The sequence below is a fragment of the Salpingoeca rosetta genome, assembly GCF_000188695.1.
Source record: "Salpingoeca rosetta unplaced genomic scaffold supercont1.40, whole genome shotgun sequence".
NCBI classification, from domain to species: Eukaryota; class Choanoflagellata; order Craspedida; family Salpingoecidae; genus Salpingoeca; species Salpingoeca rosetta.
This window is the reverse complement of record NW_004754894.1, coordinates 86,171-111,170: the sequence shown is the minus strand read 5'-3', so window position 1 is coordinate 111,170 and position 25,000 is coordinate 86,171. Positions and strand designations below refer to the sequence as shown.

Genomic DNA, 25,000 nt, shown 5'->3' with positions numbered 1-25,000 from the left:
GCACCACCACCACGAATATCAACAACACTCAATCGCACAGCCCGGAAACGATGTTTACAGCGGTGATTCCGTGTTTACGGTCAGAGCACATGTTTTTTTTTTCTCATGAGCGCCGTGCAGGTGCAGGTGCACACGTGCACTCGTGTTGTGATATTCTCAACCATGTTGACTAACAAAGTGGATGCCGGACAACACGGATGATTGGCAACATTGACGACTGACACGTTCCGTCCCCCTCCCTATCTCACTCTCTTCATGCCACCTTGGTCACCAGCAGGGATCGAGTCCCTCAACTGCGGCGCCGTCTGCCGCACACACAACCGGCGACATCACGCCCAGAGGTGTTGCATACACAGAGGGGAGGGAGGTGGAGGCAGGGGATGTGGAGCTGGGAGTGCGCACGGATTGACACACACACGCGCGCACAGACACACGCACACACATAGACACACGCACACACACACACACACACAGACACACGCACACACAAAGACACACACACGCACACGCACGCCGGCACGCATTCAACACATGTGATGTTGTTCCTCTCTCTCTCTCTCATATCTATCCACCTCACTCCCATGTCATGACGACGGCGCAGGTGGCGTGAGTTCACGTGGAAGCACGAGCGATCCGCCCTCGCGATTCGGTGCAGATTTGGCGTCCCTCATCGCTGGCAAGGTCACGCCAAGTGCAACTGCAAGCACATCAGGTGCGTGCGTGTGTGCACATATGATTGTACATGTGTGTATGTGCGTGTGTGCACATGTGTGTGCATGTGTGCGTGTGTGTACAAGTGTGTGTGTGTGTGTGTGCTTGTATGTGCATCGCCGTCAATGCAAGTGTTTGTGGCTCATTTCCTTCCATTCTAATGCCCGAGCTTCAACATGTTCTTGTGTTCCGTTCCACTCTCGCTTTGTGAGCAGGTGATGATCTTGTGTTTGAGAGCTCGGAGGAGATGAGACAACAGCTGCTCGCGCTGCGCAAACAACTGCAGCACACGACATCTGTCCTGCACGAGAGCGAGGCCAACGTTGGTCGCCTGGTTGAGGAGAACAAGGTTTGGTTCGCTGCGCATGCAACTGTGTGGCTGTGTTGCAGTCTTTCGAGTGCGCAAGTTTTGCATGTTGTGTTACGCACACACTCACACACATGTACAAACACCTGACACACACACACACACACAAACATGTAAACAAATGCTGATGCAGCTGCTGAAGACGGAGATACGGCGGGACGAGTTGAACGAGCAGCGGAAAGGGCTCAACCTGGAGTACCTCAAGAACGTGGTGCTGACGTTTCTTCGGTCGCGCGACGAGCGGGAACAGCTGCTGCCAGTCATCTCGACGCTGCTGCGCCTCACGCCAGAGGAGATGCGGTCGCTGCAGCGCGCGAATGTGTCGGACGTGCCCTTTGGCGACGGCTGGTTCCCGCGGTGGCAGTGATGCGTGCGAGCGCTTTTTGTGACACGTGGCTGTTGTTGTTGTTGTTGTTGTTGTTGTTGTTGTTGTTGTTGTTGTTGTTGTTGTTGTTGTTGTTGTTGTTGTTGTTGTTGTTGTTGTTGTTGTTGTTGTTGTTGTTGTTGTTGTTGTTGTTGTTGTAGTTGTTTTGTGTGTGGCGCGACGTTGTGGTGTCACTCATGGAATGAGCCAGTGGTGCTGGTTGGGAGGTGTGTTGGTTTGAGGTGCAGAGGCATGTTACACCGTCACTGTCGACTTGTTGTCTCGTCCGCACGAGCAGTTGTTAGCTCTAGTTCAACGCACTGTACAAACGAATGTTGAAGATTGATGTGATCGACTTGTGGTAAGGAGCAAAGCCACATCAAGATATCAAGAAGATCAGGAAGATCAGGAAGATCAACACTTACCACACACACACACACACACACACACACACACACACACACACACACACACACACACACACACCATTTTTTTCTTGCGTGCACATTGCACTACTGTTGCACATTGCTTTGCTTCTGCTCTCGTTGTGTTGCTTGATGGAGGAGGCAGCGAGGGTGTTGAAGCGCCCAAAGTCGGAGGGCGTGCTTGGCGGACAAGAAGAAGAAGAAAGAGAAGGACAGAGGGTCACGCGGGCAAGCGCAAGGCGAAGGAAGCAAGCACAATCCAAGGAACACAAGAAGCAGGAAGACACGTCAATGGCGATGACGAGTGCGGCGCGGCGGCACATCCTGATCACGGGCAGTCCTGGAACGGGCAAGTCAACGCTCGTGTCGAAGCTGATTGCGCGCTTTAAGGACAAGGGTGTTCCCATGCAAGGGTTTTGGACCAAGGAGGTGCGGCAGGGCGGAAACAGGATTGGGTTCGACGTGGTGACTCTGGACGGCAAGGTGAGAAGGATGTATGGGACAGAGGGGTGTGCAGTGTGCGTGCGTGTGCGTGTGTTACTGCGGAGTCACGGTGCGCGTGCCACCGCAATTGATTTGTTGCCATGTGCACGTCCCACATGAAGACATGACGCTGGATAAGCCTCACGGTTTGTCAGTCTACGGCCACCCACAACTGCCTACTCTCTTGCTCCAGTGTTTGTTGTATGTACTCCTGTACTCACATCCACCACGCCTGCACACCTTCTCTGCTTGACTTTGTATCGCACAGGAGGGCGTGCTGAGCCGTGTCGGAGCCAAGGGCCCCCGTGTCGGCAAGTATGGCGTGAACGTGAAAGAGTTTGAGGAGCTTGCCCTGCCGTGCCTTCGAGCGGGCCCAGTGCAGAAGCAGGAGCAAGGCGGCGAAGAAGCAGGACAGCAGGGACGACAGCGGCAAGCAGTGCGCCTTGTGGTTGTGGATGAGATTGGCAAGATGGAGCTCTTCTCGCAGCCGTTCATGACAGCGTACAAGGGGCTGCTTGATAGCGCGGCTGACCGTGGCGTCGTAGTTGTGTCCACAATCGCCAAGCGGGGCCAAGGGTTTATTGCCGAAGTGAAGAGCAGGCCCGACGTTGACCTGCACGAGATAACGCGCGCCAACCGCGACGCCAAGTTTGAAGAGCTTGCCTCCACTCTCCTGCGCCAACTTCGCCCCTCATCATGAGCAGGGGAGTGGAGAAAGAGGGGACGGAAGGGGGGAGTGAGGGGAGTGAGAAGTAGGAGAAGGAGAACGGACTGGACTGGACTGGGGTCAGCGAGAGAGCAAGAGAGGTAGAGAGAGAGCAAGAGAGAGGGGAGAGAGAGGGCGAGTCGTGGTGTCAGTGTCCATCCATATCCGTTGCTTTGTTCGCTGGCAAGCGCGCGGTTTCGTTGACATTTTCCCATAAATTTCACACCGTCAACAGCCACCAGTGTGCAACAGCGCCACAGCAAACGACACACACATCGACCTCCCACACTCCACCACTCCACCACTCCACCACCAACCGAACGAACACCGACCATGGCTGGCGACTTCCCCGTGGGCACGAAAGTGTGGGCAAAGTGGAGCAAGACGTTCTACCCTGGAAAGGTGAGAAAACCAACAAGCGAGTTTGACTGCTAGCGAATGGTGACCGTGGCGGTCAACCCTCGTGTTGGTTATGGTGGTGTCGTGGTCCATTCAACAAACACGCATGTTTGTGCCACCAACAACGTCGCTTACCCGCACACACACATCTGTACAGGTTTGGGAGCCAACGGCGGAACAGAGCGCTGCCATGCCCAAGAGCAAGCCCTACTTTGTCTTTTATTACGGCGCCCCGATCAACGCATGCTTGTCAGTCGTCTCGATGTCGTTGTGGCGCGCTTGGTCGTCATGGCTTGTAGCTCTTTGTGGCTTGCGCCCACACACAACCATGCACGCTTCTTTCCTGCAACATGCCTCACCCACACACCCCCTCACACACGCACACACTGTTGTTGCAGTGGTCACCATTCCAAGAAGGAGCTGCATCGCTTTGATGACGAGGAGTTCACTGCCAAGATGAAGGTGTCCGCAATGCTGTCGCACGTATCGTGTCGGTTATGGCTCTGAAAGAGACACTGTCTGCAACATGCGTTGGCCACACGTTCTCATGTTCGCCAAGTTCACCGCACTGCTCATATCCATGCCCATGGCTGTGCCCACCTTTGCAGAAGAAGAAGCTGTCTCGCGACATCAAGGCAGGCCTTGAGGTGTGTACTCCTGCCTGATGACGCGGGGGACCAGGTCTTGGTGGTTGTCGTGGTGCATTTGCTGCTGATTTGCTGCTGCATTTGCTGCATTTGCTGCTGCTCTGGTCCCTTGGTTTCACCTGGTACGTCATAGTACGTCGTGCTGTCGTCTCATCGCACCCCTTCCCCCACTTGCTGTCCAACTTCCAGGCCATTGATGACCCCGCCGCCCAGCCTGAAGTGCTGCTCGCGTAAGACCACCACCCACGCGCGCGCACACCACCCATTCCCCTGCACGTGTGATGTTGAAAGCGAGAGCAACGTGTGCTGCATGCTGCGGGCCGTGCGAATGCGCGTGCGTGCGTGCGTGTGTGTGTGTGTGTGTCGCGTGCTTGCGTGTGTGATGTCTTCCGATGGCGCCATCTTGTTTCCTTTTCTCACTCATCCGTGGTTTTCATGCACGACTCACCGTTTTGCGAACACTGAACAGCCCCCAGGTAAGACAGCACGATATGTGCATACGCGTGCATCTGTTGTGTGTTGTGTGATCCAACGTGTGTGTGTGTGTGTGTGTGTGTGTGTGTGTGTGTGTGTGTGTGTGTGTGTGTGTGTGTGTGTGTTTTGGACATTTCCTTTTCTGTCCTCTTGCGGTTGCACAATTACGAAGCCCCTTCCTCACCCCCCACGCGCGCACACACACACACACACGCTCACACACACACACACATACATACATACACACATACGCAATTGAAGGCTGTGTATGCTTCCCCTGAGGACGAGGAAGACAGCGGCGAGGAAGAGGCGGCGTCGGCACCAAAGTCGTCTGCACCCGCCCGTCTTCGCAGCGATGACGAAGACGAAGACGAGGATGAGGACGAGGACGAGGAAGAGTACCAAGCGCCCGAGGATGATGATGATGTGAGTTATGGTGGTGTTGGTGGTGTTGGTGGTGTTGGTGATGTTGGTGGTGTTGACGTTCTCTTTGTGCGCGCGTGTCTACACGCGTGTGCACGTGTGTGGATGGGCGTCTGCACATGTGTAGCATTCCTGCATTCCTATCTCACCTCTGCCCCACCGTTCCCCACCTCTTCCCAACCGCCAACACGTGTTCACCATATCAGGAGAAGGACGAAGACTTTTCGCTTGACGGCGGGAAAAAGCGCAAGCCGCGCGCTCGCACATCCACGTCCACATCCAAGCGAGCAAAGACAACGCCTGCCAAGCGTAACAGGAAGACACCAGCAAGCAAGGCATCAACAACGAAGGCGAAGACAAAGCCGGCAGGGAAGCAGCGCCGTGGGAGCGGACGGGCGGCGGTTGTGTCCAATGCAGTCATCTCGAGCGATGAGGAGTCGGAGGATGAGGACCACGCCACCGATCAGCCAACCTTGAAGGTGCACAGAGCCTTTGCTGTGGCGATGTTTGGTTGCTGACGCTCGGTGGTGTTGCGTGGTGTGACAACCGCTGTTGTTTGTCCTTATCTTATATCCTTGTCGAAGTTCACACACACACACACACAACACAACGCAACACACCACAACACAACACAATGCAACGCAACGCAACGCAACACACCATGCACACGTGTGCAGAAGCGTGAGGCGGCGATGCCGAGCGAGCTGGCGCCGCTCAAGTCGCACGAGGATGTGCGCGGGAACGACAACGAGGCAGAAAGCGAAGATGACGTGATTGAGGACGCAGAGGCGCCCGCAAAGAAGCCAAAGAAGCAGCAGCAGCAGCAGGCACTGAAGGAGAAGAAGGAAAAGAAGGAGCGTAAGCCGCGAGAGAAGGAGAAGAAGGAGAAGAAGGAGAAAGCGCCAAAGAAGGAGAAGAAGGCCCGGGCGCCGAGGAAGAAGACAGCGCCAGCAAAGCAGGACACCCCAAAGAAAATCACAGACGCCGGTGCGTGAGGGGGATTTCTTTGATCACGTGTGCTTGCGTGTATTCATGTGTGTGCGTGTGCGTGCGTGTTTTGTTTGTGAGTGTGTGTGTATGTGTGTGTGCGTGTGCGTGTGCGTGTGCGTGCATGCTTCGTGTGTGTATGTGTGTAGTGCGTGCGTACGTGCTTTGTGTGTATGCGTTTTCATCCCTCATCCACATGTATTGCATGCGCGTGACATGGGTTTTGCTCGTGTGTAGAGCGGTTGGGCCAGCTCGTCTCGGAACTCAAGCGCTGTCTTCCCTCCAAGGGCGACGTGAGTTGTGCTGTGACGATGACTCGTTTGGAGTGGAAGCGAAGGGAGCGGGGTGTGTATAGTGGAGATTACGTTCGCAGGCGTGGATGCACGTGTGATTGTGTGAGATGCGAGTTGTGTGCTTGTCATGCCACTCTGATGTTGCGTGTACCTGTGCACGCGTTCCAACACAAGCAAACCCACGCACCAACTCACCTGCCTCTCTGCCCTGCACCACACTGACCACACCATGTGTGTGTGTGTGTGTGTGTGTGTGTGTGTGTGTGTGTGTGTGTGTGTGTGTGTGTGTGTGTGTGTGTGTGTCCTCGTGCAACCGGCAGAAAGACGTGAGCGGTGCTGTCTCGCGTCTGAAAGAGATTGACGCACTGCCGCTGAGCCAGCGCACCATCACCGAAAACACCGACCACGTCGTCTCCATCCGCATGGTGGGTCGAGACGGGAGGGAGCGAAGACGGTGTGTGTGCGTGCGCGTGCGTGTGTGTGCGTGTGCGTGTGTGCGTGTGTGCGTGTGTGCGTGCGAGCCGAGTTCTTGTTGTGTGTGCGAGCCGAGTTTTGTTGTGTGTGCGAGCCGAGTTTTGTCGTGTGTGCTTTGCATCTTCTTTGCACCTTCTTCGCATGTTCTGACGTGCTGGAGACACCTGTTTTGCATCTGACACGCGTTGTCACCACTGTCACCTCGCCAGCTCCGCAAGTTTCCTGACCAGGCTGTGTCCTCTCATGCCAAGGCCATCATTGCCAAGTGGAAGGTGAGCTGTTGTTGCGATTGTAGCGGCGTTGTCTGTGCTTGCAAGCACCAGTAACACGCATCTGTGTGTGCAACCTCTCACGCCGCCTGTGCTGTGCTTGTGTGCGCGTGTGTGTGTGCGTGTGCGTGTAGACGATGGTGAAGGCGGCGACGGAGACGACTGGGCCGGCAAAGGAAGAGAAGAAGGAAGAGAAGAAGGAAGAGAAGAAGGAAGAGAAGAAGGAGAAGAAGGAGGAGGAAGAGGAGAAGGAAGAGAAGAAGGAAGAAGAGAAGAAGGAAGAGGAGAAGGAAGAGAAGAAGGAAGAAGAGAAGAACGAAGAGAAGAAGGAAGAAGAGAAGAAGGAAGAAGAGAAGAGAGAGAGAGAGAGAAGAAGGAAGAAGAGAAGAAGGAAGAAGTGAAGGAAGAAGTGAAGAAGGAAGAGAAGCAGGAGGGGGAGGGAGAGAAGAAGGGAGAGAAGGAAGAGGAGGAGGAAGCTAAGGACGCCCAAGACGAGCCGTCCAACAAGACCATAGCAGCAGAGACGACGGAAGCCAAGAAAGAAGAGACAGCAGCAGCCGCACCAGCGCCGGACACCGAACCAGCACTTGAAGCTGGAGACAAGAACGCGACAGCGCAGCCTGTCAGCAACGCCCGGGACACACCCTCCGTCCCGCCACCACCAGTTGTCTCGGCCCAGCAGTGATGGGCGGATGGGAACATCACAGTCTTCCACTGATGCTGTTGTCTCTGCTTGCCATATCTTGCTTGCCGTGTCTTGCTTGTCATGTGTTGGTCTGAGTTTTTTTTTTCGCTGCATGATCGCACCGTTTGTACTTGTGAACGATAGTAAACACGCTGTATTGTACTGAGATGGCCTGTACGCGGCAGCAGTCATCGTCATGTGTTGTTTTGTTTCAAGGAACGACAGCGCAACACTGGCGCTGGAAGCACTCTGGCCCAACACACACATCACCGCAAGATGCTCAAGCACAAGGGAAGTGCACACTCACATGCACGTCACACATGGGAAAGTGCACACTCACAAGCACGCCACACATCGCATCACAACATAACACGCGACACAAGTTAAAACACACACACACACACATGGGCAGATGCACGTCACACATCACACACACACACACATATCACATCACCACACCACAGTACACCCTACACATGACACAAGTTAACGCAACACAACAGCATGTGCCACACGACAAAGCCACGGCCGTCATCAGGTCAGCTTCGGCACGACTCACAGCGACAAGAGATGGTAAAAACACATGGCGTGCGTGGCACGCGGTCTGATAGGGAAAGGAAAAGCAACCAATGGGACATGATGATAGCGAACACAACATCCACCGCACCACCAGCGTCCATTGGCGAAACGCGTCGGGTTGTGAGGAAGGTTTCACATCACTTCACATCACTCTGTTCTGGATCAGTTTGTTTGGGGATCAGTTGGAGGGACGACAGCTACTCTCTTCAATGAGGGTGTAGCCGAGACCAGGGAACTCCACGCACACGCGCCGCTTGCTTCCAAAGTTGATGAGCGCAGTGGTGGAGTTGAATGCTGGCGCGGCATCGTTGCTGTTGTCGCTGTCAGGGCAGCCTCCACGGTAGGTGACCAGCTTGAATCGGCACTGGCGTGGGCTCTCATAGATGGTCGTCACTGCGGTGCAAGCGGTTGGGAGTTGCAGGGTGTTGGTTGTGGTCCATGAGGAAGGGCGGTTGAGGAGGCAGGAAGCGAACACGCAGGTGAACGAAACAGAAGAAATTCACACTCACATATCCAACAGCATGAGCGCGTGCAATGCACGGATAATACTTGCATGCACCAGGGCAGGCGTTACATGCACAGAGAGCACCCACATCACACATGTACAGCATGCGCATGTTGAGATGTACTTACGGTTGAATCCCTCGACACACTCGCCGGATGCGACACAGCTGCAACAACAAGCACGTTGCACATCATCGTGAGCCAACTTGAAGGACAAGCACCACTCAAAAAAAAAAAAAAAAGTACACACACACACACACACACACGCCCACACACGCCAACACACGCACACACACACGCACACACGCACACACACACGCACACACGCACACACGCACACACACACACACACACACACACACACACACACACACACACCACACACACACACACACACACACACACACACACACACACACACACCACCGACAAACAAACAAGCCCCCAGCACAAGCCGCAATGTGTGTCACGCACTTTTTCTGGTAGAAGACGTGATTGCAAGCGTCCCTATCAACCTCAACATCGAAGTCGCATTTCTCACAGATGGTGAAGCAGACGTTTTGTGCAGACACCACCGCCACCATCATCGCCGCTGCTGCAACAACAGCCAGCACCACACCCCGCCTCGCCATCATCAATCGCTCGCTGGTCGCCTTGTTCTCCTGTCTGCCTTCTTGTTGTCTTCTGCTGTGCTCCACCTTCTCTTACGATTAATGGTGTCCTGTCAAAATTGACAGCTGGACGCGGGTTGGTTTTAAACGGGCTTACCAAATGAGTGATTTGTTACATTTTCACTCTCACACGGTTGTGTCGTTTCTGCACACAAGCACGCACGCACGCAAGCACGCAAGCAAGGGCAAGGCAGAAAAGGCGAGCGAGAGTTCCACTCTTTCGCCGAACCAAACAAAACCAGGCAGGCAGAGAAAAAAAAAACGACGTTGCCAGTCTGGGAGGTGCGTCCACAGACCTGAGTGAGTGAGTGAGCGAGGGGGACATGAAGTGGACCACTCGCTGATGGATGGATGATGTGATGCGTGTGACACTGCGACATGCATACTTGCTACCCGCTGTCTTTGGCGTGGTTGTCACGAATGAGTTCCACCGTGCTGCCGTTTCCCTGCCTTGTGTGCATGTGTGCGTGTGCGCGCGCGTGTGTGTGTGTGTGTGTGTGTGTGTGTGTGTGTGTGCAACGACATGACCGCGTGCATGTTTCCCGCCATTGTTCACACAGATACCTGCCAACCTGCATGCCTTTGCCCTTACTGCAAACACAACCAACTGGACTGGTGCCAAACACGCATGCACAGAACTCCAGTGTACCAGCAACCAACGGGTTCTTGGGAGAACGCGCGCTGTTGTGTGCGTTTGAGTGTGAAATCCCCATCCGTGTTCGTCCAGCGAGGTTTTGAGGGAACAACACAAGCAAGGCAGACAAACCTTCTGTTCCTCCTCTGCTAGCCTCACCGCACACAACGCAAACAGCGCCAAGTAGGCCTCCTTCCTGTCACCAGTCCTTTTCTCTTGTCTCGTTGGCCCATCAGCTCAGGTAGCGTTGCTTGTGTGCATTGTTCTACCACTGAGAACACCTTTTCATCCATTCTTCCAGTCGTTGCTTCTATTCCACTGGCCTCCACCACAACCACTCCGTCTCTTCTCTCCCAGTTCCTCTGTATTTCTCCCCTTTCTTTTCCTCCCTCCCTCCACACACACACACACTCTCTCTCTCGCTCTGTCTGTCTGTCTGTCTGTCTGTGCCTGTGTGTATTTGTATCCCTTCTTCCCCTCTCCGTGTTCCCATCTCCGTGTTCCCCTCTCTGTGTTCCTTCACCGTCTTTCCCTCTCTGTTTGTGTCTGACCCTCTCGTCCATGAGCACGACACCTCCTCATCTGAAACATACCCGCTCCCCCCTTCTATCGCTTGCCCTGCCACAACCACATGCACCAGCCATTGAAGGGCATGGACTCCCGTCCAGAAGACAACCCTTTTGCACAGCAGGGCGCCATGGTGCCGCCCCAACACTATGATCAGCAGCAGCAGCAGCAGCATCAAACGACAACGGCGCCTGGGCAGCAGCCTCAGCAAATGATGCAGCACGCCATGAACGCCCACATGCCACAGCCCCAGCACCTGCCACAGCAGCAGCAACAGCAGCATCATCACCAAATGCAACCAGGCCACCTTCAGCACGGCGTGGCTGTCACAAGCACCATGGGTGCCACACCGGGCATGACTCCTGACGCGGTACGTGTTTGTGTGTGTGTGTGTATGCGCTTGTGTGCGCGCTTGTGTTTGTGTGTGCATGTGCTTGTGTGCGCGTGTGTGTTTGTGTGCACATGTACGTGTTTGTGCTTGCATGTGTGTATGTGTGCATGTGCATCAAAGGCGCGTGATTCGCTGTCACCTGTTGCGAACAATTTCCCCATGTTTACTCCTACATCATCTCCTATTCGTATCCACATTCATACACTCCCTCACTTCACTCACCCTCAACTTCAGGCCCAGCTGGCATGGACGCAGCCGTCCACCACATCTGTGCAAGCACACCAGCAACAGCCAGGTACGGCAGCCTGCTCGTGCCATGCTCATACCACCAGCGTGCTCTGTGACAGCACCGTACTGTTACGTGTGTTCATGTGTGTGTGTGCGTGTGTGTTCATGCGTGTTCTAACACTGCCTGCTTGTTCACCTGCCTTCACATCTACCTGCTGCCACCTGCCGCTGTTGGTTCTGCAGGCGTTTCCTCGTTTTCGGGATTTTCCGCAACGTCAGCCCACAGCACGCAGCAACAGCAACAGCAGCTGCCGTACGTTCACCACACACACACACACAGTTCTCGCCCCTCATCACTCAATGCACACACATACACATACACGTGCACATACACATACACGTGCACATCCACATACACACGTGCACGTACACACCATCAGTGGGGTAAGTTTTTTTATCAGTGTTCTAACTGATGAGCACCATGCTCCCTCGCTCCGCTTCTTGACAGGGGCGGACTGGGCACGTCGGCGCCAGCAACATCGACAACACCGGCGTCGACAGCAGCTACCGCGATGGGCATGGTCCAGGGCACCCCACACGCGCTGCACCAGCAGCAGCTGCACGCCGCACCCCATCACCAGCATCAACAGCAAATGCATCTGCAGCACCAGCAGCTTCGCCAGCAGCACCAGCAGCATCACCACCAACAGCAACAACTGCACTTGCCACCTGGCATGATGTCGATGGCACCAACCACCTCCTCCCTGCAGGGCATGCCTGGCATGCAGCTTGTCACGTCTGCACCAGCACAGGCCACGTCGGCGCCTGTGATGGCGTCCACCGCGGGTGGCACCAGCGTCGCCGTCACCAGCAGCGGGGCGCCTGCAGCAAGAGCGACTGTGACCTCGGCCACGCCCGCCTCCATTGCCCGCGCAGCTCCGGGCACATCGGCGCCTGCCACGACCACCATGGCTGGAAGCGGCGCGGTAGCCACGTCGTCTGCAGCGGTCACAAGTGCCGGCGCAAAGCCCGCCATGCCGGCGTCGTCATCGTCTGCAGCAACATCGGCAATGGCAGCAGGCGGCGACAACCTCACGGCAGAGCAGCGCGAGCAGCGCATGGTCGCGCTCACCATGACTTCCGTGCGTTTCTTGACCGTGCTTGCTTGTGTGTGTGTTGCGTGTGTGGTTGTGTACGTACGTGAATGCGTGTTTGAGAACGTGAATGCCTGCCTGTGTGCGGCTGCGTGTGTATGCTGTGAGTACATGCCTGCCTGTGTGCGGCTGCATGGCTTTTCCGTCTTCATCTCACGACTCCATTACCTGCCCATTCCCGTCACCACGGTGGTGCAGATGCAGCCCGGGTCTAGGGACGGCAGCGGCCAGCAGCAGCGCCACCTGCAGCACCAGCACCAGGGCCAGGGCGCGGGGCAGTCAAAGGCCCAGCACCAACAGGTGTGACTGAAATGCACGTGTTTGAATGCTCGCATGCATGTGAGTGAGTGTGTGCGTACGTTTGTATGTGAGTGTGTGAGTGTGTGAGTGTGTGTGAGTTTCGCCGCGGGGTTGTTTGCATCCACCCTTGACCTTGTTTGTTCCTTTCTGACGTTGTGTGTTCCTCCCTCCTCCCCTCATGATCTTCCTCTAGATGCCTGCATCTTCGCAGCAGTATGCGCAGCACATTGTGCACTCCCAGGCCTCTGGCGTGCCTTTCACCTCCGCGAGCATGAACCAGGTATGTTTGATCCTGACGCGTGTGCGTATGTGAACATGCGTGTACGCTTGATCTACAAAGCTCTCCCCTTTGTGCATCGGTTGTATGCCATGGGCGTCGTTTGTGGCGCTCTGTACAAGCGGCATGCCTAGCTCCATTACCCTTGTTTTTCTTCTTGATAATGTCATTTTATCGCCAACTCCCCCAGGACGGCTCCTCTGGCAACGTGCACATCAAGCAGGAGCAGGTTGGTTGCGCCCATGTACCGCCACAACCATGGCAGCTTCTTGTTGTTCTCGTTGGTTATTGGTTGCTCGTTGTGCCTTCAACAACTAGCCGCCCCCACGTTTTGTTGTGTTTTCGCCACCACTCACATGATGTCTCGTGCCCGTGCACCTGCTGCAATGCAGACTGCTGCTCTGACGGAGATGGCGAGCAACGGCGCCTTTGGCGGCCACCGCCGGCTCAAGGTCGAGGACGCCCTCACTTACCTCGACAGGGTATGTCTTGTTTGTTGGTGTTTGGCTTGCTTTTGGCTTGGTTTGTTTGTTCTTGTTCTGTTGGCGTTGTCGTTCTTGCTGCGCCCGTTTTGTCTGTGGCCGTGTGTGTGTGTGTGTGTGTGTGTGTGTGTGTGTGTGTGTGTGTGTGTGTGTGTACTCCGCATTGATAATGTATTCATGTCTTCTTTTCTCTCGCAACAAACAGGTGAAGGCGCACTTTGGCTCGCAGCCAACCGTGTACAACTCCTTCCTCAACATCATGAAGGACTTCAAGTCGCAAAAGTACGCACGTGTGCACAGCGGCACCCTGATGTTACCCTCTCGTGCTGCTGCGCCCGCTGATGTGTGAACATGCATTGATCGCCTTTTTGAAGATGGTTTGGGTGTGCCAATTGATTTGGTTGGATCTCACCCATACGTTTGATGTTTTGCTCTGTGTACTTTTCTCTTCTGCCTCCTCTATCCCTTCTGCCTTGCCCTCGCCAATTTCCCCGCGTGTGTGCCTGCTTCTCTTCTCATCCCCCCTCTCTTCTGGTTTGCAGCATCAACACGCCTGACGTGATCAAGAACGTCTCCCAGCTGTTTGAGGGACATCCGGAGCTCATTGTTGGCTTCAACACGTTCCTCCCACCAGGCTACAAGATTGAGATTCCCGATGAATCACAGGTGTGTGTGTGGAACATGTGTGTGCATGTGCGTGTATGTGTATGTGCGTGTGCATGTGTGCATGTGTGCGTGTGTGCGTGTGCGTGTGCATGTGTGCGTGTATCTGTGTGGATGTGTGTGGATGTGTGGGGAACATGTCTGCGCTTCCAACTCCAGCATGCAGCGCATGCATTTGTTCATTGTTCAAACATAACGCACCCACTTACCTTTACCGCCCCTTTTTTCCTTGCGCACATCTTCCGCTCGCCTCTGTCGTCCGCAGCCTGAGCAGATTGTTGTGAGCCAGCCGCGCAAGCAGCTTGAGTTCTCCCACGCCATCCAATACGTCAACAAGATCAAGGTGTCGTTCCTGCTGCGATCCACTGCATCCTTCAGAGTGCATGTGCTTTGCTGCGCTGTCGCTGTGTACCTCCACTTTCATGACCAGCACCATGACCATCATCACCAGCACCGTGACCATCCCCCCTGCCTGTACTCACGCAATCTCCTTTCCTGCGACACGTCCTTGCGTGCGTGCCTGTGTGCTGAAACACAGACACGGTTCCAGTCAAACTCTGAGGTGTACAAGACGTTCCGCAAGATCCTGGACACGTATCAGAAGGAGCAGAAGACCATCTCGGAGGTGTACGAGCAGCTCGCCAAGTTGTTTGAGAATCACATTGACCTGCTTGAGGAGTTTTCGCAGTTCCTTCCCGAGGCAATCCCGGCAGCCAAGGCGTACAAGGAGCGCCAGCTGCAGGAGGCCGCTCGCCAGCAGCAGAAGCGAAAGGCGGTGCGTCAACACACAAAGACTGCGCACGTGTGTGTATGTATGTGTGTGTGTACTTATGTGTTTGTAATGTGTGTCTAGCGTGGAGTGTGGTCCACGATCACGCTGATCGCTCCCTGTACCTTGTGATGTCTTGGCTCATTCACGAAACCCCTTTCTCTCTCCCTTGCAACCCCTCTCCCCGTCTCATCATGTCATTGACCGTGTGTTGTACATGACAGGAGGCGCCGAAGCAAACACAGCAGCGTGCTGCCGCAAGCGCCGCGGAGACAGATGAGGCGCAGCCGACCAAGCGTGCAAAGGAGGAACGGCGGCTGACAGGCGTTGAGAACAGGCCGCTTTCGAGCTACGTCCTCACCGACGAACTTCAGTTCTTCGACAACGTACGCACGCCCATGAACACGCAAACATGCACATGCACACGCATATGTTGCCTGTGTTGCCTGCAAGGCTTGCTCGGCCTTTTTCTGGCTTCGCCTGCTAAGTTAGCGCCACACGCCCCCCCCCCCCTTATCCTGCTCCTCTTGCCATTCTCATCTGTGTACTCTGGTCGCTCATACATGCCTGTCTCGTGTGCGTACATTCGATGTGTGTGTTCGCCGTTTCAGGTCAAGCGCCTGCTGCAGCCGCGCCCGCTGTATGACGACTTTCTGCGCTGCCTCAACCTGTACAACAACAACATCATCAGCCGGGAGGAGCTGGTCACGGTTGCATCCAACTTCCTCGACAAGTACCCATCGCTGCTGCGCTGGTTCCGCCGCTTTGTTGGCGTTGGCGACGACGGCGAGGTCCTTGACCCGCATCAGCACGACATTGGTCAGTCCAATTGTTCATCTTTTGGCGAGGAGGAGTGCGAGGGAAGCAGTGCTTTCTCTTCTTGCCATTGCTTGTGTGCTGTGTGCCTGGTTGTGTGCTCGCTTGACAGTATAAACCATGGCGTGGCTCTGACCACGTGACGACCACCCACGCCCTTCACATGGTGAATGGGGCTGTTCTCATCTTTTGTCTGATGTCCATCGTCACGTGATTGTCTCTCTCTCTCTCTCTCTCTCTCTCTCTCTCTCTCTCTCTCTCTCTCTCTCTCTCTCTCTCTCTCTCTCTCTCTCTCTCTCTCTCTCTCTATCTGTCTCTTTGCGCAGACCTGAACACGTGCCTGCAGGTTGAGGTGAGCTACCGCCGCCTGCCCGACGAGTTTCAGCACGCCCAGTGCAGCGGCCGCAAGAACATGGACCCATCACGTGAGTCGCTGCTGTCGGCCAAACTGACATGAGCTTTCACGCATCAGTTATTCTCCCATTAGATTTGTGCTTCATGTTAGCACAGCACACCAGTGCTTACTCCCACACTGTCAGTCTCGCCCACTCTCACCCCCGCATGCCCCTCACCCCACCGCACACCTCTCTGACTTGTCTTCACTCCCCCAGTGCTTGAGACGCTGAACAACCGCTACGTGTCGTTCCCGTCGTGGACGAGCGAGGACAACCAGTTTGTCACCGGCAAGAAGACGCAATACGAGGACAATCTCTTCAAGGTAATGCATGAGCTGCTGTTGTGTTTGTCAATAGCAGCTGCGAGCCCGGGAGCTGAGTGGCTCACGCTCACACGTCTTGTTGACCCACTAACTTCTCTTCCTTGTGTGTGTGTGTGCCATGCGCGTCCTTGCAGGCTGAGGACGAGCGGTTTGAGCTGGACATGCTGCTGGCAACGAACCAGTCCACCATCAACGCCCTGCAGACGTGCTACCGAGAGTGCAGAAGCAAAACAAACGCCGGCGAGACGTACACGCTCGACACAAAGCAATTCGGCACAAACAGCCACGTGAGTGTATGTGGTGTGCGTGCGTGCGTGTGTGTGCGCGTGCGTGTGTGTGTGTGTGCGTGCGTGCGTCATGTCGGTCCATGTGCGTGCTTGCGTGGCTGTGAGCGCACAGGCGAGCTCCGCCTTAGCTGTGTTCTTCGTTCATTGTCCCCCCCCCTTTTTTTCTTTGCTTGTGTTCGCTGTGCTGCTGTTTTGCTAACACGTGTCTGTGGCCATGTGCCCCCCTCCCCCACCTTCCTCCTTGTCAACTCAGGCGATCCACCACCGCAGCTTGAAGCGGCTGTACGGCGAGCACCTGGAAGAGGTCCTGAACGGCCTCGCCAGCAACCCGCTCAAGAACCTCCCCATCATCATCTCCCGCCTCTCCCAAAAGGTGCGCGTCTTCGTATTGCTGCATATTGCGGCATATTTGTTGCGCATTTCCTGTTGGTCCTCCTCCTCCTCCTCCTCCTGGTGCGGAGTCATGCACATGCCCGCTGCTCGATGCACGATGCTCACATGTGTGTGTGTGTGTTTGTGTGCTCGCCTCCCTTGCTGTTGGATGTCAACCGTGAGCAGCAAAAGGAGTGGAAGGAGGTGCAGTTCTCCTGGAACCGGGAGTGGAAGCTTGTGTTTGACGAGAACTACCTGCGTGCGCTCGACCAAATTGGACCCTCGTCCAAGAAGAAGGACTTGAACGAGCTCAAGCCAAAGGCCATTCGCCAAGGCTTCAAGGAGCAGGCCGAGGCTCGCGCTGCGGTGAGTTTGCACCCGCTGTGTGTGTGTGTGTGCGTGTCCTGCATCGTTCGCGCGCTGTGCTGTCGGCCTCTTGCTTCGTTCTAGTTTTGTCTGTCGTCTTGGGCGTTTGATATGCAAGCGGTGTACGATGTGCTTTGGAGTCTGGTGCCCTTGTTCTCACGCCTTGCTGCATATGCGTGCGCTTGCATGTAAACGCACAGTACTTTGCACGTCTGCAGGAGCAGGGCGCTTCTCCTCCTGGCGACGCCCCGCTTGCCCGCCGTGTCTTCGACCTCCCTAAGGTGCACACAGAGCGGCAATGCACGTGTGTGATTGTTCACGTGCATGTGTGTGTGTACGTGTGCGTGTGTGTACGTGTGTGTATGCTTGGTTTGTGTCTGCAAGGGAGTTGAGATGAAACATCCTTTCGTCCTCGCACACGCTCTCATTGATGTATCCCTGATCCACAACAAACATGCCTTGCGACTTGTTGCCTGCCAGACAAATGCCATGGATGCATTTTTGGAGCTGTTCAAGGCGGCCATGAACAAGCACGCCGAGAAGGCCTGCGACAAACAGCTCATGATTGTACGTCTGGTAACCCGACTCTGCCTCACTTGCGCTTGTTGATCCGCTCTGAGACTTAGGCCTTATCCGACACCCAAACCTGCACACACATACACATTACGAACACACACACACATATTACGAACACACTCACTCACACATACACACACACTCACTTACATGCTCACACATACACACAGGTGCTGTTCAAGACGATGGCTGGCTTTGTGAGAGGCGATGACATCTCGGAGGGTGTGTCTGCGCTGTGCCCTGTTGCACCCGCTGCCGCTCCCGCAGAGGAGGAACACGAGCAGCAGGAGCAGCCACAGCAACAGCAGGACCAGCAGGAGCAGCCACAGCAACAGCAGGACCAGCAGTCGTCGTCCCAAGATACCACAGCCATGGATGCATCACAGGACACCTCCGACAGTGCCACCACTGCCGCTGCCACCACCACAGAGGGCGGTGCCACGACCACCACGGACACGTCGACTGATGCCGCGGACACGTCAACAGACGCAGCAAACACGTCGACCACCACCACCACCAAGGAGGAGGACACACAGGAAGACAGCAAGGACATGGAGACCATGCCAGACGCTAAGACGACGTCCACTGCAAACGGTGCGCGTGTGTGTCATTTGCATGTGTGTCGTGCGCATGGCTGAATGTGCAAGTGGGTGAATGTGTGTTTGTGTGTGTACATGTGTACATGTGTGCATATGTGTGTGTGTGTACGTGTGTACATGTGTGCATGTGCGTGTAGTCGTGTGGGACATTGCCATTGTATCCCCCTCCCCTCTTCCCTCAAAACGAGGTGTGCCGGGATTACCACGACAGGAATTGCTTTTGAGGTGCAGCTGCCGGACCTGGAGGAGCGCCGCCGCCAGGCACCGCGATCCTTCTTCACCTCCACCAAATGGGCCATCGCCTTTGTCCTCTTCGAGGTCCGGCAGCGTTTGTGCATGTGCAAATGTGTGTGTGTGTGTGTGTGTGTGTGTGTGTGTGTGCATATGTGTACTTGTGTCTGGCACATGACAACGTCATTGACCGTCCTGCCGGTTCACGCCCTGTGTACGTGATGCGTGTGCGTGTGCTGTAGACGCTGTATGAGCGGATTGCGCGCGTGAAGGAGCTGTGTGAACTCACCAAGGAAGCCGCCAAGCTGCCTCCAAGCGAACTCGCCAACATCGACCCCGCCATCGCCCTTGCTGTCAAGCTCGAAGGTGAGTCGCGTACAACAAGAGAAACAAAACAAATATAAAACTGGTGCTTGTGTGTGTGTGTGTTGATAGTTTCTGCTGCACCTGTGTGATTCATTTCTGTGTGCCTCATAGATTTCGTTGCACTCGTCCCGCAGCCCTCACATTGTCCCTTTCTTGCCCTCGACCATTTCTGATTGGCTCGTGGCATTGACGCTGCAGGCGACGTGGCGAAGGACCAGCACTTTGAGCAGTTTATGGCCTGCACGAAGGACCTCATTGCGAGCCCGGCCGACCAGTCTGCCTACGAGGAGGCCATGCGCAAGATGTTCGTCACACACGCGCACCGCCTCTACAGCATCGACCGTCTCTTTGGCTACCTCTTCAAGCAGGTGTGTGTGTGTGTGTGTGTAATTTTGTGGTCGTGTTTGTGTTTGTACTTTTTGGGCTGCCAACACGCCCACACCCTCTCTGCTCCATCTGTTAATTCCTCACACACACATGCGCGCGCACACAAACAAACACACCTCTGCACGACCAGATGTACTCTGTTGTCCTGGACCACAGCAGCCTGCACCTCCTGAGGCTGCACCAGGAGCGGTTCGGCCAGTCTGCAGGCATCGGCTCTGCGTATCACAAGGCCGCCCTTGACCATCTCGAGGACAGGGCTGCGCTGTACAAGGTCACGCGCACGGGTGAGCATCTCTCCATCGAGCTCATTGGCGACGGAAAGGTCCCCTGTGATGACGACATCCCAGACAAGACGGTATGTTTTGATGCGCGTGCGTGTGTGTGTGTGTGTGTGTGTGTGTGTGTGTGTGTGTGTGTGCGTGCGTGCATGCTTGCGAGTGTCATACTGCTTCATGCCCTTTGCCTCAAGTTCTCATGCTTGTTTTTTTTTTCTTCGTTTGTTCACTCTTTCCATGTTTACGGCTGCAGAGCGAGTGGGCCAAGTATGTTGAAAAGTATGTGAAGTACGACTCGGTCGATAGCGACCTTCTTGACCAGGGCAAGGCCCCGCCATTCCTCACAAGGTGAGATACGCACGAGTTTTGCAACACGTACGGCACAAGACACGCGGCAGACACGCGATTACCCACCACCACAAGTGTATGTATTCGTTGCTCCAGTGCTGTTGTAGAAGATGCTCACGAGGGCGAACGAACAAACTGTGCTGCAGGTCATACAACCAGGCCGGTGTTCCACACGAGACGGCCATGGACGGGTGCCTCTATGTTGATCGCCTGAACGCCAGGTTCCTCCTGGGCGACTACCGCCTGCGCATGGCTCCAAACGTGCGTGACCTTCCGCAATGCCGCGTGTTTGTGTGTGCATGTCTTGTGATGTGATGCGAGGCTTTGCGTGCATGCCTGTCTGTGTAGGCGTGTGCGTGTGTGCGTGTGACGCCCATTGACTGTTTTTGCGCCTCGCCTTCATGGCCGTACTCACGTGAAGTTGCTGTGCTACCTTGCTCTGACGCCCGTGTCATCCCACTTCACCCCACTCCCACCCGTCACCCAGGGCTGGGATGTGTTTGCGCGCCCTGGTACCAACCGGTCGTGGTCTGACAAGAAGCACGTGGCGGCCTCTGCTGCGTTCCACCGCCAGATTGACCGCGCCCTCAAGCCCGAGCAGCGGGCTCCAGATGACAAGCTCTTCCTTGGGCCTCACGGTTGGTTGGAAACGCAAGGTGGTGGTGGCGGTCGTGGTGGTGGTGGCATGCACGGGTGCTGACTCCACGGCTCATTGTGATGCCTTGGGCGTTGCTCGCCACGAGACGATTGCTTTTCGCAATTTTCCGCGATGCTGTGTTTGTGGTTTCTCACGACGCATGCACCACCATGTGTTGAACGTGGTTGATTGGTTGATCGATTGTAGGCACACACATGTTCTCCACCAAGACGGTGAATGGCGTGACTGTGCGCATGTGCACGTCCGCCAACTCAACAGACAAGACAGATACGACAACGTCCAAGGGTGGGTTGCCTTGTACATGTGTGCGTGAGCGTGCGCGTGCGTGTGAGCGTGAGCGTGAGTGTGCGTGCGCGTGCGCGTGTGCGTGCGCGTGTGAATGTGCGTGTGAATGTAAACGTATCCGTGAACACAGAAACGTGCACATCTGTGCTTATCGTCTCCTGGGCAGCGGCTTACTCACATGGCTGTCCCCGTGTGGTGTTTTGGCATGATCGACAACAGGCTCGTCAGCAGAGGAGAGCGCGAAGCAGCCGGCCTCGTCGACTGCTGAAACAACACAGGGTACAGCCACTGATACCAAGGCCGAGGAGCCCAAGGCAGAGGAGTCGCAGAAGACGACCACTTCTGCCAGCCCACCTGCCACGACCACCGCTTGAAGGAGGCATGCAGCTGTAAACTACTGCCAGTCGTGCCGCTGTTGACAGGCCAAGTCTACCTTCGTGTACCCGTTTCGTTTCTCGCCCTCCGCCTTTTTTTTTCTGTTTCGTTTGCAGCATCATTTCCTCGACCCCCACGAACAACAACAACAACAACACCTGTGCTGCTTCTGTGTTTCTCGCGCTCTCTTATGCATCTGGCATCATGAGGTTTGTTCTTTTCTGTTGGTGAATGTGCATTGCACCGACTACACCTGTCTCCCCACGTTCTCCCTTCAGTCCATGCTCTCCTTGTTTTTGTCGGGGCTGATCGCTTGCCAACTCCAGTGCGCGCTGACCCTGTTGTGGATATTGCGGAGACAAGAGGAGCCAGGGGTGGCACATGTACGTTGGGTGTTCCCTTTGCTTTGGTGGTGTGTAATTGAAAGTGTTGGTGTTGGCATTGTGTGTCGGCGTGTGCTGGCCCATGCCCCTTCACGTTGCGGTTTGTTGTTGGCTTGTTCGTGTGTTTGTTTTGTCGGTTGATTGGTTGCTTCTGTCCTCCTCCTCTTCCCCCGCGATGCCTTCCTTCTTGCCCCGCCCCGCCCCTCACTATATTCTCTCTATTCCTCTCAACCTTCTCTTCTTCCGCCTTTGTGCTTCTTCATCTGACATGTGGCGTGTGCGGCTTTGAGCCCTTGCTGCTGCTCTGCTGCGCTTGCTGCATGTTCTCTTGTCCAGCCCTTGTTCTCTTTGACTGACCCTTACGCGTTGTTTATTGCTCACATGTTTGTGTACGTGTGTTGTTGATGTGCGTTTTGGACGCGTTGTTGTCGTAGCTGGTGGTTGTTTGTCCCATCCGTACGCGTGCGTGCGTGTGTGTGTGTGTGTGTATGTGCGCGCGCACGGGAAGCAACGTATTCAGTTGTCTCACGTTCTTCTTGTCTTCGCTTCATTCCATGCACTGCTTCAGCTTTTTCTCCCCTCAATACAACAACCAACCCATCACCACTGCTGCAAGAGCGTGGAAAGCACAATCGTTCTCACACAAGAAGCACACCAACTAACTCTTCATCACGAGGTTTGTGTTTCCATTGTTTCTCTGTCTTGAACCAAGGTCCACAACACCACAACAAGCCGAGGTGCAAAGTACAAAACATAGAACATACACACACACACACACAGGCAAGAAGCAAGCACATAAACGCAAACAAGAGAGATACAACCTAGCAGCCGCCGCCACAAAAGCAGTCAACTTGAAACAAGGGGGAAAGGAGAATGGCATGCGCCAGTTTTGAACAAGATGGAAGATGAAAAGGCGCATTGGGGAGGGGGGGGGGGTACGCATGGGCTGTTGTGTTTTGGGGGAGGGGGGTTGGCAATCACTGCCGTTGCAGCTCAGAAGAGGAGGGCGAGTTTCTTTTTCTGTTGCTGGCGCCAGAGTGGTAGTGCCTGAAACTCGACCTTGGTGCATCCGAATACTTGCACGAAGACATCGTCTGGTAAACACAGCAACAAGATGGCATGCATGTGAGTACAGGACACATTGCACCGCAACAACAGCAACACACGCACGCACACATAAACATACACATATAAACACACATATCACACGTACACGCACACACACACATATCACACGTACACACGCACGCACGCACAAACAGCAACACCTCAAACCCAGACATACAAGCGTTCTCCCATGCGCACACACAGTGCACACATGAACAAGCATGCGCAACAAACAACGCCTTACCGCTCAAGTATCGCTCCTTGCAGGCGAGGTCGATGCCAAGGCGCTTCAGCTTGCTGTGATGTGTCGTTTGCAACTCCCTGAGTGGCAGGACAAGCTCGCTGCTCTGGCCACCCACGTCCTTCTCGCCACTGCCACTGCTGTTGCTGCTGCTATCTGAGCCGCCCCGATCCTTTCTTCGGCTCAGGAAACGGCGCCACTGCACCGCAATGCAACAGCAGGACATCAAGTACACAGTGAGTTCATGAGATGAGGGAGGACACTGGTTTCCACATGCATACGCACGCACATACAAGTACAAGCATGCAAGTAACTAGACCATACATCTCCAACACACACATGTACACACACACACACATGAACACACATGAACACACACGCACATACATGTGCACACACACATGTACACACACATGTACACACACACACACATGTACGCACACACATGTACGCACGCACACACATGTACGCACGCACGCACACACACACACACATAGAAACGCCCGCACACCTTGCTGGGGGAGTCCGGTGGGGCGCTACCCTCGTCATGTGTCTGTGCGAGGGGGTCAAGTGCATCAGAACCACGTGATGGCTTGGGCGCAGGCCGCGGAGGTGTGCGCGGATTACTGCTGAAGGTTGTCACCCTGGATGGCGAAGGTGGTGGCTTTGCCGCAGCAATTGCCGTTGTGGTGGTGTTGCTGCTGTTGGTGGGTGGCGGTGCCATTTGGTCGCTGGCTGCTGTCGCCGGCTGTGCCGCTGTTGATGTGTCTGTGGATGAGGATGCTCCTGCCGTTGGATGACCAATGGTGATGGAGGGGCGGTTTGCCACGAGACTCATGCGTGGCGTCTTCGCGTCGACCATGCGCTCGTAGCTTGACTTGCGCACCAGCGCAACAGGTTCGCTCGCACGCGCTGTTGCCTTGGCGCCCACACTGCCATCTGCAGGCGACGCAGAGATGCTGGACTTGGCCGTTGCCACTCCAGACGGTGATGAGGGTGTATCGGCAGGAGTGGCAGAATCCTTGCTCGAACGCGTTGCTGCTGGCGGCTTGAGTGGCTGAAGTTCGTGCTCCTTCTGTCGCTGCTCAAACATGGCGCGAACAGCCTGCACGTTGCTTGTTCCATCCGAGCACAAGGACGGGCGCGGCGATGTCACGACAGGTGGAACGAGCGACAGCTTCTTGCCAGGCTTTGACCCGCGCTCGGCCAGGCGCTGCTTGAGGTCTTCAATCACGCCACGCGGGGCCGCTGCGGTTGTGGACGGCGCCAAGGACGACGAAGAAGAAGATGCAGTTGTTGCCGCCGACTGCTGCTTCAAGCGCACAACTGAGTCAACACCAGTCTGGTTTGCCCGTTGCTGTTGTTGCTGCTGCTGCTCGCGGCGTCGAAGCATGCCGGCAGCGGCAGCGGCAATATCGCCTGCGGTCATGCTCGTTGTCTGCGTTGTCATGCTGCTGTCGGACGCGCTGCTCGTTTGGTCGCTGGCGTCGCTGCCAGCAACAGACGGCGCTGGTGGCATTGGAGGTGGTGGCGGCGGCGGCGTAGCAGATGAGGGTGGTGAGGGCCCACGCTTCGTTTTCGCAGCTGGCGACGGCGGCGCTGAGGATGCCGGGGACGTGGCGGTGCTGGATGAGTCATCAGTGGCCGTGCTGCGGCGCTTGGAGAAGAGCTTGCGAATGGACCG

At 55.4% G+C, this 25,000-nt stretch overlaps 6 protein-coding genes across 6 annotated transcripts in view; 4 read left to right on the top strand and 2 right to left on the bottom strand.

Moving 5' to 3' along the window:
• The window catches only part of PTSG_10958 (uncharacterized protein), a gene marked incomplete at both ends in the record, with an annotated part of 6,718 nt that extends 5,273 nt beyond the window's left edge, over positions 1-1,445 (top strand). Inside the window, 5 exons of the mRNA XM_004987828.1 lie at positions 1-79; positions 278-341; positions 602-712; positions 924-1,060; positions 1,212-1,445. The exon at positions 1-79 is cut by the window's left edge and continues 63 nt beyond it. Of these exons, the coding sequence (XP_004987885.1) occupies positions 1-79; positions 278-341; positions 602-712; positions 924-1,060; positions 1,212-1,445 (625 nt within the window). The remainder of the gene's footprint in view (positions 80-277; positions 342-601; positions 713-923; positions 1,061-1,211) is intronic.
• A 713-nt stretch (positions 1,446-2,158) lies between these two features.
• PTSG_10957 (uncharacterized protein) lies at positions 2,159-3,050 on the top strand (the record flags this gene model as incomplete). Its single annotated transcript, XM_004987827.1, has 2 exons — positions 2,159-2,350; positions 2,619-3,050. 2 exons carry the CDS (start codon positions 2,159-2,161, stop codon positions 3,048-3,050), a joined length of 624 nt encoding a protein of 207 aa, XP_004987884.1.
• Positions 3,051-3,273: 223 nt separating this feature from the next.
• Positions 3,274-7,423, top strand: PTSG_13128 (uncharacterized protein; the record flags this gene model as incomplete). Its single annotated transcript, XM_004987826.1, has 13 exons — positions 3,274-3,458; positions 3,613-3,704; positions 3,854-3,917; positions 4,064-4,102; positions 4,292-4,332; positions 4,572-4,578; positions 4,838-5,002; positions 5,206-5,478; positions 5,677-5,986; positions 6,224-6,279; positions 6,600-6,704; positions 6,963-7,025; positions 7,157-7,423. Exons 1-13 carry the CDS (start codon positions 3,390-3,392, stop codon positions 7,421-7,423), a joined length of 1,551 nt encoding a protein of 516 aa, XP_004987883.1. The 5' UTR covers positions 3,274-3,389.
• A 368-nt stretch (positions 7,424-7,791) lies between these two features.
• Positions 7,792-9,506, bottom strand: PTSG_10956 (uncharacterized protein). Its single transcript, XM_004987825.1, has 3 exons — positions 9,265-9,506; positions 8,920-8,957; positions 7,792-8,679 (listed from the first exon to the last, which is right to left on the bottom strand). The coding sequence occupies exons 1-3, from the start codon at positions 9,423-9,425 to the stop codon at positions 8,465-8,467; spliced, it is 414 nt and encodes a 137-aa protein (XP_004987882.1). The 5' UTR covers positions 9,426-9,506; the 3' UTR covers positions 7,792-8,464.
• Positions 9,507-9,660: 154 nt separating this feature from the next.
• PTSG_10955 (uncharacterized protein) lies at positions 9,661-22,667 on the top strand. The gene is made up of 33 exons (XM_004987824.1): positions 9,661-9,743; positions 10,098-10,336; positions 10,736-11,032; positions 11,288-11,348; positions 11,525-11,594; positions 11,790-12,423; positions 12,634-12,735; positions 12,929-13,015; positions 13,203-13,241; positions 13,405-13,494; positions 13,700-13,776; positions 14,037-14,160; positions 14,423-14,500; positions 14,696-14,932; positions 15,151-15,312; positions 15,538-15,745; positions 16,069-16,167; positions 16,354-16,460; positions 16,595-16,747; positions 17,001-17,120; positions 17,306-17,485; positions 17,686-17,766; positions 17,966-18,052; positions 18,232-18,655; positions 18,872-18,978; positions 19,134-19,257; positions 19,456-19,625; positions 19,775-19,999; positions 20,173-20,267; positions 20,414-20,528; positions 20,755-20,905; positions 21,112-21,210; positions 21,430-22,667. The coding sequence occupies exons 3-33, from the start codon at positions 10,748-10,750 to the stop codon at positions 21,582-21,584; spliced, it is 4,746 nt and encodes a 1,581-aa protein (XP_004987881.1). The 5' UTR covers positions 9,661-9,743; positions 10,098-10,336; positions 10,736-10,747; the 3' UTR covers positions 21,585-22,667.
• A 214-nt stretch (positions 22,668-22,881) lies between these two features.
• The window catches only part of PTSG_10954 (uncharacterized protein), a 6,373-nt gene continuing 4,254 nt past the window's right edge, over positions 22,882-25,000 (bottom strand). Inside the window, exons 4-6 of the mRNA XM_004987823.1 lie at positions 23,828-25,000; positions 23,320-23,515; positions 22,882-23,062 (exon numbers count right to left, since the gene is read on the bottom strand). The exon at positions 23,828-25,000 is cut by the window's right edge and continues 1,978 nt beyond it. Of these exons, the coding sequence (XP_004987880.1) occupies positions 22,962-23,062; positions 23,320-23,515; positions 23,828-25,000 (1,470 nt within the window). The 3' untranslated portion in view covers positions 22,882-22,961. The remainder of the gene's footprint in view (positions 23,063-23,319; positions 23,516-23,827) is intronic.